At 39.5% G+C, this 13,414-nt stretch overlaps 1 protein-coding gene across 8 annotated transcripts in view; it reads left to right on the top strand.

The window, feature by feature from the left end:
- The first annotated feature begins 4,117 nt into the window (after positions 1 to 4,117).
- Positions 4,118 to 13,414, top strand: part of LOC133966752 (regulator of microtubule dynamics protein 2) — a 33,998-nt gene continuing 24,701 nt past the window's right edge. Inside the window, exons 1-4 of one of the 8 annotated variants that reach the window (XM_062401793.1) lie at positions 4,118 to 4,264; positions 6,624 to 6,763; positions 7,109 to 7,175; positions 9,991 to 10,394. In XM_062401793.1, coding sequence (XP_062257777.1) covers positions 10,000 to 10,394 — 395 coding nt within the window. In that variant the 5' untranslated portion in view covers positions 4,118 to 4,264; positions 6,624 to 6,763; positions 7,109 to 7,175; positions 9,991 to 9,999. Of the gene's footprint in view, positions 4,265 to 5,254; positions 5,391 to 6,623; positions 6,764 to 7,108; positions 7,176 to 9,990; positions 10,395 to 13,414 lie in introns of those variants that run through there. The other 7 variants (XM_062401796.1, XM_062401795.1, XM_062401797.1 and 4 more) reach the window with 7 other exon arrangements.

The raw sequence follows: 13,414 nt of genomic DNA, 5'->3' as shown, positions 1-13,414 counted from the left end.
CATGACTCAGGCTTTCCTCACCTTCATACACAGCAATGCAGCCCGGGTAATATGTCTGGTACCACTGACAAACATAGACTGTGTTTAAAAGCAGATTATCTTGATCTTTTGTTTATTCCACCCCAAACCACAAGGAGCTATTGTGGCTTGGCCGATGCTGATGACTGCTGGAGCAAATGATGCAGAATATGCTGAGAAGAATGATGAGCAATATCTCTGCTTGTAGTGCATAATGTTTTAAATCCCACCTGTGCTCCTCAGCCTCACCTCATCCCCACAGGAGGATCTCAATACTTATTCTTTAGTCGCCACCTGGTGGTCATGCTGTGTTTGCAACAAAAAAGTGTCTTTCAGTATGTGGCCCATCAGGACTTAAATGCTGAAGAATGATGATGAGAGGTCATTAAGGTGGGCTTCATTGAGTTTACCTCAAAAATGTGTTTATAACTAAATGATGTGAGAACACTGATATATCTCAGATAAGATAAATTGTATAAGCTGGTGTGTTGACTTAGTGGCAGAGGACTTGGGGGGCCTGACCAAAGTTCAAGGAATGTGTTTGTGTTGTTTTTTCTTGTTTTTACTGTTAGGCAACCTTGTGCTTTCACCAAATGTTCCAGTTTCAACTTTCCTTTTTATTGTGAGGGACAAAGATCTGCGAGTTGTGTAAATGATGTCTATCTCCTTTTGGAGGAATGCATCATTTCTGATGACATGACTAATTATACATGCAGAGGAGGACAGAGAGGAAGGAAGAGGTCGTTAACCAAGACGTTCCTGATGTAATCTTCCTGCCTTCGGACTTTCCCAGTATTCACCAGTGGTCACCACTCTGTCACTCTAATCACTCTTTGAGCTGTGCTAGGTTGTAGCTGATGAGTGTGAAAGTGCACTCAACATAGTTCATGATCAGTGAGGCAACGTAAGGCAGTCTGTACTCAAAGAGCTAGTTGAATCAAAAGAGCAAAAACATTTCTGATGCTATGTGTCATCCAGTTTAATGGCCCACTGAACCACACTGTTATAGCTTAATAACTAAAAATAACATTTGGGTTATATGTATTGGAATGAGCATATACAGTATGTATATGATATTCCACAGGTAGGGAACCTTTGGTATATGGGCCAGAGACAATTTATTAATACAAAAAAGCCAATGAGAGCAATCTGACCAAAAGTAATAAAAGAATAATACAAGAATATCCCCCAACAGGGTAAAACATACTTACCACAGAACCAGCACCAACTTCTCCTTCATGGCAAGGGGGGTGTGAGAGGGGCTTGAAAACATTATGGTCACATCACCACAAAGTTATTCCGTTGCCTAGATAAAGGGGGTGTCTCACATTACGCGATGTCCCACATTACCCCGCTCTCCCCTACAAAATCTAGTCATATTTATATTTAAACATAATATAATAAAATATGAAATGAGAAAATATATAACAATAAGGAATATTGAAAAAGTTGGTAAGAAAGAAATATATTCATGGTGAAAAAAACAACAGATGTGACCTTCAAGTTTTTTAAACTGTCTATGCACCTCCTGAAGATCTTCATATTATGATCACCGGTGCACTGATGCTGGCATCTTTTTTGGGTAGGACCTGCAGAAGTGAGCAGTTCTTTTCAAAATGGACTCTTGCAAAGAGAAACCAGCTGCAAGAAGCATCATCACCAATTTTTACACAACTTCCTTCATCCTCATCCTTACTTGCAAAAAGGGCACCGATGCAGATATGGATTGTGCAAAATGTTCTTAACTTCAATGTTTTGAACTGCTACAGTATATTAAACTGGGATAGTTGTGAAACTTTCCAGTTATCTACATCTCCTATCACAGACACTGCAGCGTCAGATAATAAACAGTTCTTTTAAAGAAAATGGTGTAAGTGAATGAAGTACTTGATGATTTTCTTGTTAGGCCTCAGGATAAGAACACCGAGTGCCTGAAGCTGAGATAAACATCAACAGAGCCTGTTGGCCTATGGGTTGGACTACCCCAGTTCTTTACAAACCTTATATAGTTAAGTAAAACTGTGAGATTTTGTTATGCAACACTTGCCAAATCTTTCTGGCTGAATGAATCTGTAAACAGGGTTTGCTTTTGTCCCACTGAGGCAGGCGGCTCATACATGAACTCCTGCATTACTGACAGGCAACAATTGGGCTTCACACTCTGTGGTCTGTCAGTACAGTCCTGATAGTGATGCCTTATTTCACCCTGATTTTTCTCCCATGTATTGTTTGACATCTGTAATAGGCTTATTTCTCTTCACAGAGGCAAAACTGAGGCTGTTTTTATTCCTTCCCCTGCGGTATGGTAGCTCAAGCAGATGTGTAGTGGGTGGATAAAAACGACAGTGTTGACAATATCTCCTTATCTGATGGCTTTGACCTGATGGGAGCAAGGCCACGGCTGGATGCACCTCCCTTATCGCCATGTCTACGTCTGTGGGGCCAACCCACAGCCGCTGGCCAATTTTTTTTTTAAACACCACCATGCCTCCAGGTTTCAGGTGGGCTTTTTGTTCTCTGTGTTGGCAGAATGCAGGCTGTGGGCTACGGAACAATGCTGTGCTCAGAGAGCAGGGCCGAAACTGCACGTAGCGTTCCACACATCGTATTATGCAAGGGAACTCCCAGTTACCCCTATTTCCAAGGTAGTACACCCTTCTATCACACGCCTCTGCAAAGTCACATGATCACCGCAGAAAGAGACAATTACTCATTCTTAAAGTCACTGCTCTTGGTTTTTATCAATTTATAAATTAATTTGACTTATTTTTTCAAAACTACTCATCACAATTTATCCAGGTGCTAGAAACAGGTCATCTGGATTTGGTTGAGTTTCATTAAGACGTAACAGCTCTTGTCCAAGAGGCCAACTGACTGCTGGGAGTCCCAGGTATCTAACTTGTGGGTCGTGAGTCATGGGTCCAAAGGTGTGAATTGTAGTGAAACTTCCTGGGGATGAATGTAAAGACTGTATTGTATGTGGCTGATTGGTAGTGTCTTAAACCTCCTCCTCTGTTCAGAGATGGTTTCTCTAGTTTGACGTAGATTACTTCATTCATTCCACTTTCAAACCATTTGTCTTCCCTGGCCAAAGTGTGGACAGTGTTACATTGAAATAAATGTCCATGGTCATTTGGATGCAGTCCGGACCTGATGAGCTGGTTCTCCTGTGCCATGCGTTTGTGAAGGGATTGTAAGCCTCAGTTTGTCGGTAGACTTGATATGTACTGGGATGTGGTGTTCGTTGAAAATCCTTCTGAGTTTTTCAGATACTCCAGCAACATAAGTGATCACAACCCTGGTCAGTTGATCTTTGTTTTCCTCCCTTTCTGTTCTGTTTCTCTTTTTTGTAATTTTGGAAAAGGCCCAGTTGGGATAACCACATGTTTTAATTGCGTTTTTGATTTATGTTGGTTCCTTCTCTTTGCCGGGTTCTGATAACTCCAACTTATGCTCCAGTGGGTTTTGTGAGTCAAATAGTAAAGATTGACCTCTGTGTAGATTTCTATTTACCTAAATGTGGACATTTCCATTACCTTCAATATTCACTGCACAGTCCAAGAAGGCCAGACTTCCAGAGTGAACTTGAAGTTGCTGTCTACTGTAGCGATGTGTTTTGTGAAGGCTTCCACTTTGTGTGTTTTAATTTTAACCCGGTTGTCATCCACGTATCCGAACCAATGAGTGAGAGTGGCTCATATGAAAGAGCTCAGGGCTCTGTTCTCTACCCCTTCCATCTAGTGGCTGACTGGGGCTCCTTCCTTGTGTGTCTTGAGGAGTCTGTAAATGCAGGGGATGGCCTCCCAGAGGCACAACCATAGATAAATAGTTGACTGTGAATTTCCACAGACAAACGTCATCACAATTTAGTTTTAATCTGTTGATTAATATGAGAAAGTGTAAAAACTCAAGCAGCTGACAAAAATCTTTTGCAAAGAAATAGATCTGTAAAAAAATTGACAAATACGTCAGATATGTAGACAAGATCATACCGTTTTATCTATGTGCAAATTTGGAACACCGAACATACATTTAGTTAGCCATTCTAATGCTCCTCTGCAGCCAAATGTCATGTGTTGAATAGCAAGAGTTGAATAAAAATCTACCAGGGCCGCTCTGTGTTCACTGACTGCAGGTCCAAGGTTGCTGTGATAATACATGTGTTTATTAACTTCTTAAATCCTGTTGCCCGCTCTATACAAGTCCACTGGAGGGACACACTTGGGAGAGGAGCAAGTCTTAAAAGGTGAGTCAGTATTTGAGCTCTTTATCATAGAATTTTGATTACGAGCCGTATAATAAGTGTATTTAAAATATAATATGTAAAATGTCATTATACTGTTTACTCAGACATAAATAAGTATGGGGCTATAACAGATGCACATGGAGTTGGAATTATCTGCTTAAAAGGAAACTGCAACATATAACTCCCTTTAGAGAATTTTTTTGTTGCATGTCCAGGTTACTTTTTAAGAACAAACTCTTTGCACTGCTGTAAATCTTTTTCGAACTTTGGCCCCAGATAAGTCACTAGCGTTTTCTGCCGATAAGACTGATGAAAGCTCCTCTCAAAGAAACTAATTATGTTGCAAAAGAACCAAGCGTGTTAAACCACTAGATTTCATACATCTACGTCAAATTATTGTAACACTGGCAACTTAATACTGAACCTGAAAGGGATAGTGCAGCCTCTTACAGATGTATCACACAGTTTATGTCCATCTACAAGTTAAAAAACTAAATCAGGATCAAAGATTCATAACTTGCACACACTAAACTTTATGTCCCTGGTGATAGTACATGTAAATCTAGGTGTTTGTGGAATTTTATCTTTACTGCTCATCGAATAATCACATTTGTGGCTAAATAAGTTTATGCAGGTTATGGTATAGTCAGGCATGACACTGAGAGTCATCGATTATAGGTTATACAATTGTGTCTGATGAGTTTGGTAGATGTATGTCTAATATCTTTATGACATTACTTACATTATTGTTTTAGTTTTGTTACATGAAAATAATAAAATCATCTATTTGCAGTTGTGGACAAGACTGTGAGTAACCAATCAAGTCCTTAGTTCCAGTTTGAATATATTTAATATTTAGTACAACTCTTCAAAGTCAGTTTTCCACTGAACGGCAGTTTGTGGCTGAGGATCCCGTTGCCGGAACGCCTCATAGTGGCGTCTGATCCCCCCCGGAATCATTAGACGGTTGCACTAGACAGAGCTGTCAGCCAACAGAGGAGGCTGCTAGCTGCACAGTGAGGCCTCTAACTTCGTGTGTTGTGTTGGTATTTAAAAAGAACAAGCTCGCGTACACAGCTTATGTGCTCGTGTGTTGTGTCAGAGCAGTTTTGAGTCCATAGCCTCGGTGAGTGACTTTGTTTTTCAGTGTTAGCCTCGGTGTGTTGGTGTGAGCATTGGCGTTGTGGCAGCAGCAGGGTCACTGGCAGCTCATTGAAACAGTCGTGTGGATGAAGACAGCCTTTACATAGAGGATGATGCTGTCATGGTGTACAAAGTGTGTCTGCTGGCTCACACGCCGTCTTAGAGACGTGTTGATCCATTATTTAAGCTGGCAGAGCAGCCCTTCTTAGAGCAGCTGCTTGTCAACAGTGTGTGAATGGTTTTTGTTTTGGCTTCCTCTCGCTGCAGTCATTTTTGACATGTTGCCGTTTGAAAAGCTCTGGTGTACGGTAGAACATGAACTAAGGCTGGGTTCCATGTAGCTGCTTCAGTTTCAGGGCCCTGGTACTTTGCAACGCTGGTGCAGAGGGGAGACCCATCATCAATGTTATCAGCCCTTTTCCTGCTATGACACATTCAAATTTCTACAGTCTACAGTTAAATGTTATGTTTACTGTAACTAACTTTCAGAATCGAATTGAAAAGCTATCATTTATCTCCTGTTGTACATGTCTAGTCTTGATGACCCCTCGTTTTGCCCTTCACCCATTAACACCCATATATATTCATACAGTACTATGTGCGGTGCTGTCTCTATCACACATTTATTGCAAACTAGTGGCACAGGCGTCAGGCTGAGGGGCATCTTTGGGCTCAGCGAGTGGGATCCAACCACTGACCAGCTGGTTAGTGTGCGCTTGGATTGAATCAACAACAACAGTTGTATTTGGAGGATGTAACCAGGCAGCATGATGCATAAACACAGATAAGAGATAAGCTGCACATTGGTGTGTCCCTGTCCTTCTCCTTGAGTTGTGACATGGTCACTATATACAACTTGTTGCCTTGGAATCAGGAATCTTAAAATCCTCAAGCTTTGTACACTTGTGTTTGAAAAACGATGGATCCTGAAGCATACAAGCAAATATTGGATATTTAAGACTGCCTGCAGTGTGGATGTAATATCTCTCTGTGTGCAACATGAATTTATCGTCAGAACAGGTTTTTACTACAGGCTATAAAAATTATCCTAAATACATAAAGTGTTATTTACTTAAGGTTGCCTTTTAGACACTAGTTTTCTACAGTGTACATTTACATGGAGGAGGTTGTGAAATCTTGACGTTAATCATGCACCTCCTGAAGATTTTCATATTATGATCACCGTTGCACTGATGCTGGCATCTTTTTTGGGTAGGACCTGCAGAAGTGAGCAGTTCTTTTCAAAATGGACTCTTGCTAAGAGAAACCAGCTGCAAGAAGCATCATCATCATCACAACCATGTGACATCAGATGCCGTGCTAAAGAAAAATTGTTCCACGGTTTGCAACAGAGAGGTAAGTGTGAGTTTCACAACTAAGAATGGCCCTGGAAGGATATACAAATGTACACCCTCCTTTTAAACTGACCGTAAATGCCAGTATAACTTGTGTTTTGAGATAATAGGGAAGTAAAATTGATAGCTAATAACTGACAATTGAAACAACTGAACAAACACAAGACGTTGGACACATGGGTGTAGTTTGAGTTTGACCCCTTCTCTCATTCACCTTTAGTTAATTTGATGTTATTTATGTCAATTACACAGACTGAATTTGAATAATGTTATGAATTTTTTCAATTTTTTTCCAACACACAATGTGGAAGTACTTATCTGGTAATTGTCACAATTCTTGTTTCAGATCATAAAACACATGCTGAGTCTGACAAGACAGTGACTGTCAAACAAGGGAAACAGGGTTTCATAAGGTAGGTCAGATGTGTAGGTAACTGGACAGTTAAACCACCGATTATGAATAAAATATAGATTTGTGTAACCATAAAAATTTGTATTTGTCTGTTAATTCAATGAATCTCTTCTGAGAAAAAATTAGCACTGTATGTACTTAATTATGTCCAAAACAGCTTGATATTTATATGTAATGTAACACATAAAAACTTTGTATTTTATCAAAACTTGTAAAATATTATCAAAATGTTTTAATTTTTATCAATTTCTTTATATTTGTATATTTTCAACTGACTTTAATATATTTGGTTAATTTTATTTGTAATGTTTGATTAATTCCAAATCAAACATTACTTTAATATAATTTCCAATTTTTACACAACTTCCTTCATCCTCATCCTTACTTGCAAAAAGGGCACCAATGCAGATATGGATGGTGCAAAATGTTCTTAACTTCAATGTTTTGAACTGCTACAGTATATTAAACTGGGATAGTTGTGAAACTTTCCAGTTATCTACATCTTCTATCACAGACACTGCAGCGTCAGATAATAAACAGTTCTTTTAAAGAAAATGGTGTAAGTGAATGATTTTCTTGTTAGGCCTCAGGATAAGAACACAGAGTGCCTGAAGCTGAGATAAACATCAACAGAGCCTGTTGGCCTATGGGTTGGACTAACTTTCAGAATCGAATTGAAAAGCTATCATTTATCTCCTGTTGTACATCTCTAGTCTTGATGACCCCTCGTTTTGCCCTTTACCCATTAACACCCATATATATTCATACAGTACTATGTGCGGTGCTGTCTCTATCACACATTAATTGCAAACTAGTGGCACAGGCGTCAGTCTGAGGGGCATCTATGGGCTCAGCGAGTGGGATCCAACCACTGACCAGCTGGTTAGTGTGCGCTTGGATTGAATCAACAACAACAGTTGTATTTGGAGGATGTAAGCAGGCAGCATGATGCATAAACACAGATAAGAGATAAGCTGCACATTGGTGTGTCCCTGTCCTTCTCCTTGAGTTGTGACATGGTCACTATATACAACTTGTTGCCTTGGAATCAGGAATCTTAAAATCCTCAAGCTTTGTACACTTGTGTTTGAAACTTGAAACGATGGATCCTGAAGCATACAAGCAAATATTGGATATTTAAGACTGCCTGCAGTGTGGATGTAATATCTCTCTGTGTGCAACATGAATTTATCGTCAGAACAGGTTTTTACTACAGGCTATAAAAATTATCCTAAATACATAAAGTGGAATTTACTTAAGGTTGCCTTTTAGACACTGGTTTTCTACAGTGTACATTTACATGGAGGAGGTTGTGAAATCTTGACGTTAATGCAACAAAAAATGTGGATCCTATGTCTTCTCATTTAACGCCTCTCCAGTTTGTCATGCTTATTGTGATGCCCATGATAAACATGAGTTATTAACTTTACCATCCTGTTGACAAGTCACAAAGTTTAGGTATCTTACAAAGGCTTTTATCGACAGCAGATACGTTTACTTGTAGAGAACGAGGAGCACAGACTCACAGGCTCTGTAAAGGTAAAGTTTCCAGTGAGATAAGACAGTGACAGCACATGCAATAAATGTGTCATAAAATTATTTTGTAATTATAGAGCTATCAATAAAACAAGAACGCAAGATTTAGATGTTTTCAAAGCATCTTTAGTGATAGGTCATGTCTAAGAGTCATAACTTATGTCATGCATGCTTATATCAATCATGAAACCATTAACAAATGTGCAAATTAAAAAGTTTTTAAGCAAATAAAACCCATGAAAGGTAAAAATATTTGCAGCATTTTTGAATGAGACGCCACTTTTGTATGAAAGTTGTGGCTATGGCATGAGGCTATGGCACCTGCACATCACTTAGCTGGGGCGCATTCAGACACTTTAACAACTGTAAACTTATTTTAGGCCTTTTACTTGACTTAATTTGCCATAATGAGTAAATGTAGGCTACTTTAGCTTGAGCAAAGGTATTCAGTACATTTCCCACCACTTCATAAAGGCTATGGAGCCAGGCTATTATTTCTGACAACAACATAGGCTGTGAAAAAGAAACATTATCTATGATGTGCAGAAATAGAAAATGAATAAGTTAAAGTCATACAAATTTAAGCAGGAATTCTTTATTTTGACAAAAAAACGGTTTAAAAAAGAGACGCAATCAATAGGACTGTCATACCCACTGTACAGCTACTTCCAACATCTATCCCGCGATATCTTTTGGCCGTCAATGATGTATTGGTGACTGTTTTGAGTCACGACTTAAACAGTTCACAAGTCAAATAGAGATAGAGAATAGTGTTTCCTATGATATCTGAGGCTTTGGTCCACGATCTCCATAACATGCAGGTGATTCAAGAAATCATGGCTAAAATCGTGAATAAACGAAACTCTTTATTGTTAGTGATTTCTGTAGGGAAAAGAGTGAAACATTCACTATGATACCTAAATACCCATGTGCTTCTGTAGTCAGCTGGTGAGAAAGTCAATGCATATCAACACCGTACTCTGGGAGGTCTGGGAAAGGTGCTAATTTGTTTTGGGCCATGGCAAATCAGATGAGGGTGGTCTTTTTAAATATGTCTTTTTAAATCCTGTGCTTTTTTTCCAATATATTTTTTTAGCACTTCATTTAGTTTTTTCTTTTTATATCCTCCAAAATGTCTTCTCTGTCAAATCCATGTTAAATATTATCTGTTTTATGTATTTTTCTCAGCCTCAGCAAATGGAAAGAAGACAAACATTGTTAAGCTGAATATTTTTGATATCAATGACCTAAAACACTTTATTTCTTTATGATCTCTGCAGAGACCCAGGATGGCTCTGGCAGACGGCAAGGTGCTGGTTCTGGGAGCGTTGGCTGGAGTGGCTGGTGTCAGTTTGGCTGTGATGTGTTACCAGGGCTTTAGCTCACGACGAAGAGCCTCTTTGGCAGGGCCCTACTCCATGCCAATGGGTCAGGCTCAGGTGCTGGATCGCCTCGAGGCCCTGCACCAGTGTGTATCTGAGCTCAAGGATGAGATGAAGGCTTTGCAGAATGCTCTGCCTACACTGCAGGCACAAGTCAGGGAGGAGCTGACGGGGCGTGATGAAGCACGTCGAGCCAGCCCTCTGCACAGGACCACGCCAACACGGAGGAAAAGACCAGTGGGCACCATCAGTAGCACCAGAGCTGAGGCTCGGAGCTCAGAAGAGGCAGAGAGTGAGGGAGGGTGAGTACTTTAAATGGTCCTAAATCACGTAGAACGTGTAACACTTTCAGTACTTTGTTCTTAAAATCTATAATCAGTAATTTCTCAGACATGTATCCTTGCATAGTTCTTTCAAATTACCCAAACACACTTTAGATTTTATGAGAGTAGTATATTTTTCTGAATCCCCTTAGAGCAAGTCACAAGAGTAATACGGCTTTTATCGTAAAATTGTGCTGTTTTTGAAAGATACCTAGTGAGTCTATCTGGATCCTTGGTGTCATGTGACTTTTTGACTGTGCCCATTATTGAAAAATGATAGCAGAGTGTATTATATCTCTAGTGGACACGCACAGTATCAATAAGTTTATGTGTCACAACAGTGGCTGCCTTTTAGTAGACTTTAGAATAATTTTTTCCCCCTATGATGAATAGTAATTACACATTATTATAGTATATATCAGAGCTGTCACAATAGCAGAAGTTTGGTAGAGGTTACTTTGTCTACTACTACCATTCAAATTACCTAATTGATGACACCAAGTTCGATACCACAGCAAACACTCAGTATTGTCTGTGGGCAAATAGAAGTTTAGATTCAGACTGCCAGGTTGACAGACCAGTGGTGAGAAAATATTATTTCAAATATGTAACAGCTGGTGTGAAAGCCAGTCAATCAAAAGAATGTTACAGTAAATGAAAGTTGTTGGCAATACTTAAGAGTCACTGTCATCATTACATGGTTTGTCCAGCAGACTTCACTGTTTACAATATTTAGAAACTGCTGCTGTTGCTCAAGAGTCAACACAGAACTACAGCTGAGGAAAAGTTGCTGCAAAATGCTTTAAGATTATGTTCAAATATCTTTGTTTCATTCTTTTGATCACCAACATCAACTTTTATGTAAATATTGACCGATATATTAGAAGCAATTTCGGCATTGGCCACCAACTTACAGCAGACCCTTGTTATTTCTCTATATCATGCCTGGTGACATTCAACAGATGACAAACATTAGCTTTAGTTCATTGTAATTTCCACCTCGTGTGTGGATGAAAACATTCCTACTGTACCAGTGGAACTTGCCTGCTCATTTTATGCAGTAAATTATAGTTTTGACAGTATGTACATTAGCCTCAGGTGCTGCAGAGAAAAGCAGACTAATCGAGCACCGCATGCCGTGTCATCCGCCTCCACCCTCAGCTAAATGCCTTGAACTCGTGCCAACCTTGGGTAACATAAACAACAGTACGTGTTCCTTTTGAATGGGCTACCATTTAGAATCTCATGTTATTAAAACAGATATCAACAGTGAAATGATGATTAAGCACTCAAGCAGGCCTTGGACACGATTATATGTTTTCTCAACACGTGGCTCAAAAATTGTAACAAATCCAGGGAGCAAATCATGTTGGATGTTGTAGCACATTCAGTTCTATGCAAGGTTGATGGGGATTTGTATCTGCCGTTTGAGTGATTAACCTACGTGCAGTTGCTCTTCCTAACCACATTATATTTTTAGGTGTGCAGTGAGCCTTAGATCAGATACGAAGGGCTCCTTCCCACCTCTGTCACTGTCCTTGCAAATATGAATCAGTTGCCTTGAAGCGATTTTTACAACTACTGCACATTAATGAGGCCAACTGAACAATCCAATCCAGTGTGTTGTAGCATCTGTGTCCTTTATGAATTACATTCCATGCAGAGGTTGGGTTGAGTGTGTGTGTTTCTTTGTTTTGTTTTGCTTTCATGTTTTTTTTTCAGGCAAGAAGCCAATGCCAATTGTTACATAATGTTCCAGATTCTTGAGATAAATCAGATTCAAACAGATGCATGAAGGCATAAACAAATCTGACTGGAGAAAAAAAGGTATCATAATTACTATTTAGTTTGCGAGGCATTTGTCTCTTGGACATTAGTGTATCATCTGGAGAGAAATTGTTCTCATTTCCTTTTCCAGCAGAAGATGATATTTCACCATTGTAGTGTCAACAATAACATATAAAGAAGTCATGCTCTCACCATAAAGGTATTTCAGGTCCTATACATTTGTTGGCAAAAGAACACAGACAGTTCCTTGATGGGTAATAATAACACCATATCATATGAGTTTTTCTTTCATGACGGGTTACCATCACCCTGCTCATTTGCTTAAGGGCCAGATGGAGGTGCAAGACAGCCCTCTAGCAGGTTTGGTTCACAGGTTCACTCTGTTTCACAGAGTGACAGTCGTTGGCTACATCAAATGCTCTTAATTACAGCTCAGGTTATTATACTTTAAAAGAAATCGCATCACGCACACACCTCCCATAATTAAAGAGCGCTTCCTGCCACTCTGTTATTTGTATGAGCAGAGGGTGTGGGGGCAAGAGGGAATAGTGCAATGGAGAAATTCCAAGCCCCTCAGGGAATGAGTAGCGTTCCCCCATAGGAACCAGTTACACCCCCAATCCGCGGATCCATTTTAAAGGGCTGTTTGTGTGTGTTCGGCTTGATTGGAAGTGTTGGAGCAAAATATCTCACTACACTATCTACATACAATATCTCCAAAATGGCCATAATTCTCAAGACTGGGAAATGATCAAAGTATGTTTGTTCAAATTTAGGCCCAAACAATATATTTTAAACGAGTAACAATGGCATATTTTCGGGTTTGTGTAAAATGTAAGAGTGCAAACATGTCAGTCAGAGATTTTGCTGCATCAGAGATGTGTTAAACGTATCTTAAACTGTCATCTCCTATAATCATAGTAGCAATGAACAAGTGATTTGACAAATAGTAAAAAAAAAAAAAACGTGATTTGTAAATATCACTAATGTACATAATATACATATGTGGGGCAGTAGATTTCAAACAGGGGCTATCAAACAAGTATGAATAGGGCCTTATCCGAATGTTCACAGAGAGCTGGGCTGCTGCACCTGACATATGCACACCATGAATAGGCTGATGTATGTTTTCATGACTGTGTGGAGTTAATTGCTTTTTGGCTTAATGGTTTTCTTACCTGTTGATATGTGGCTTTATTTGCATTAAAAAA

This window comes from Platichthys flesus, chromosome 12 (assembly GCF_949316205.1).
Source record: "Platichthys flesus chromosome 12, fPlaFle2.1, whole genome shotgun sequence".
Lineage (NCBI taxonomy): Eukaryota > Metazoa > Chordata > Actinopteri > Pleuronectiformes > Pleuronectidae > Platichthys > Platichthys flesus.
The sequence above is the reverse complement of the archived record's forward strand: the minus strand, read 5'-3'. Positions and strand labels throughout refer to the sequence as shown.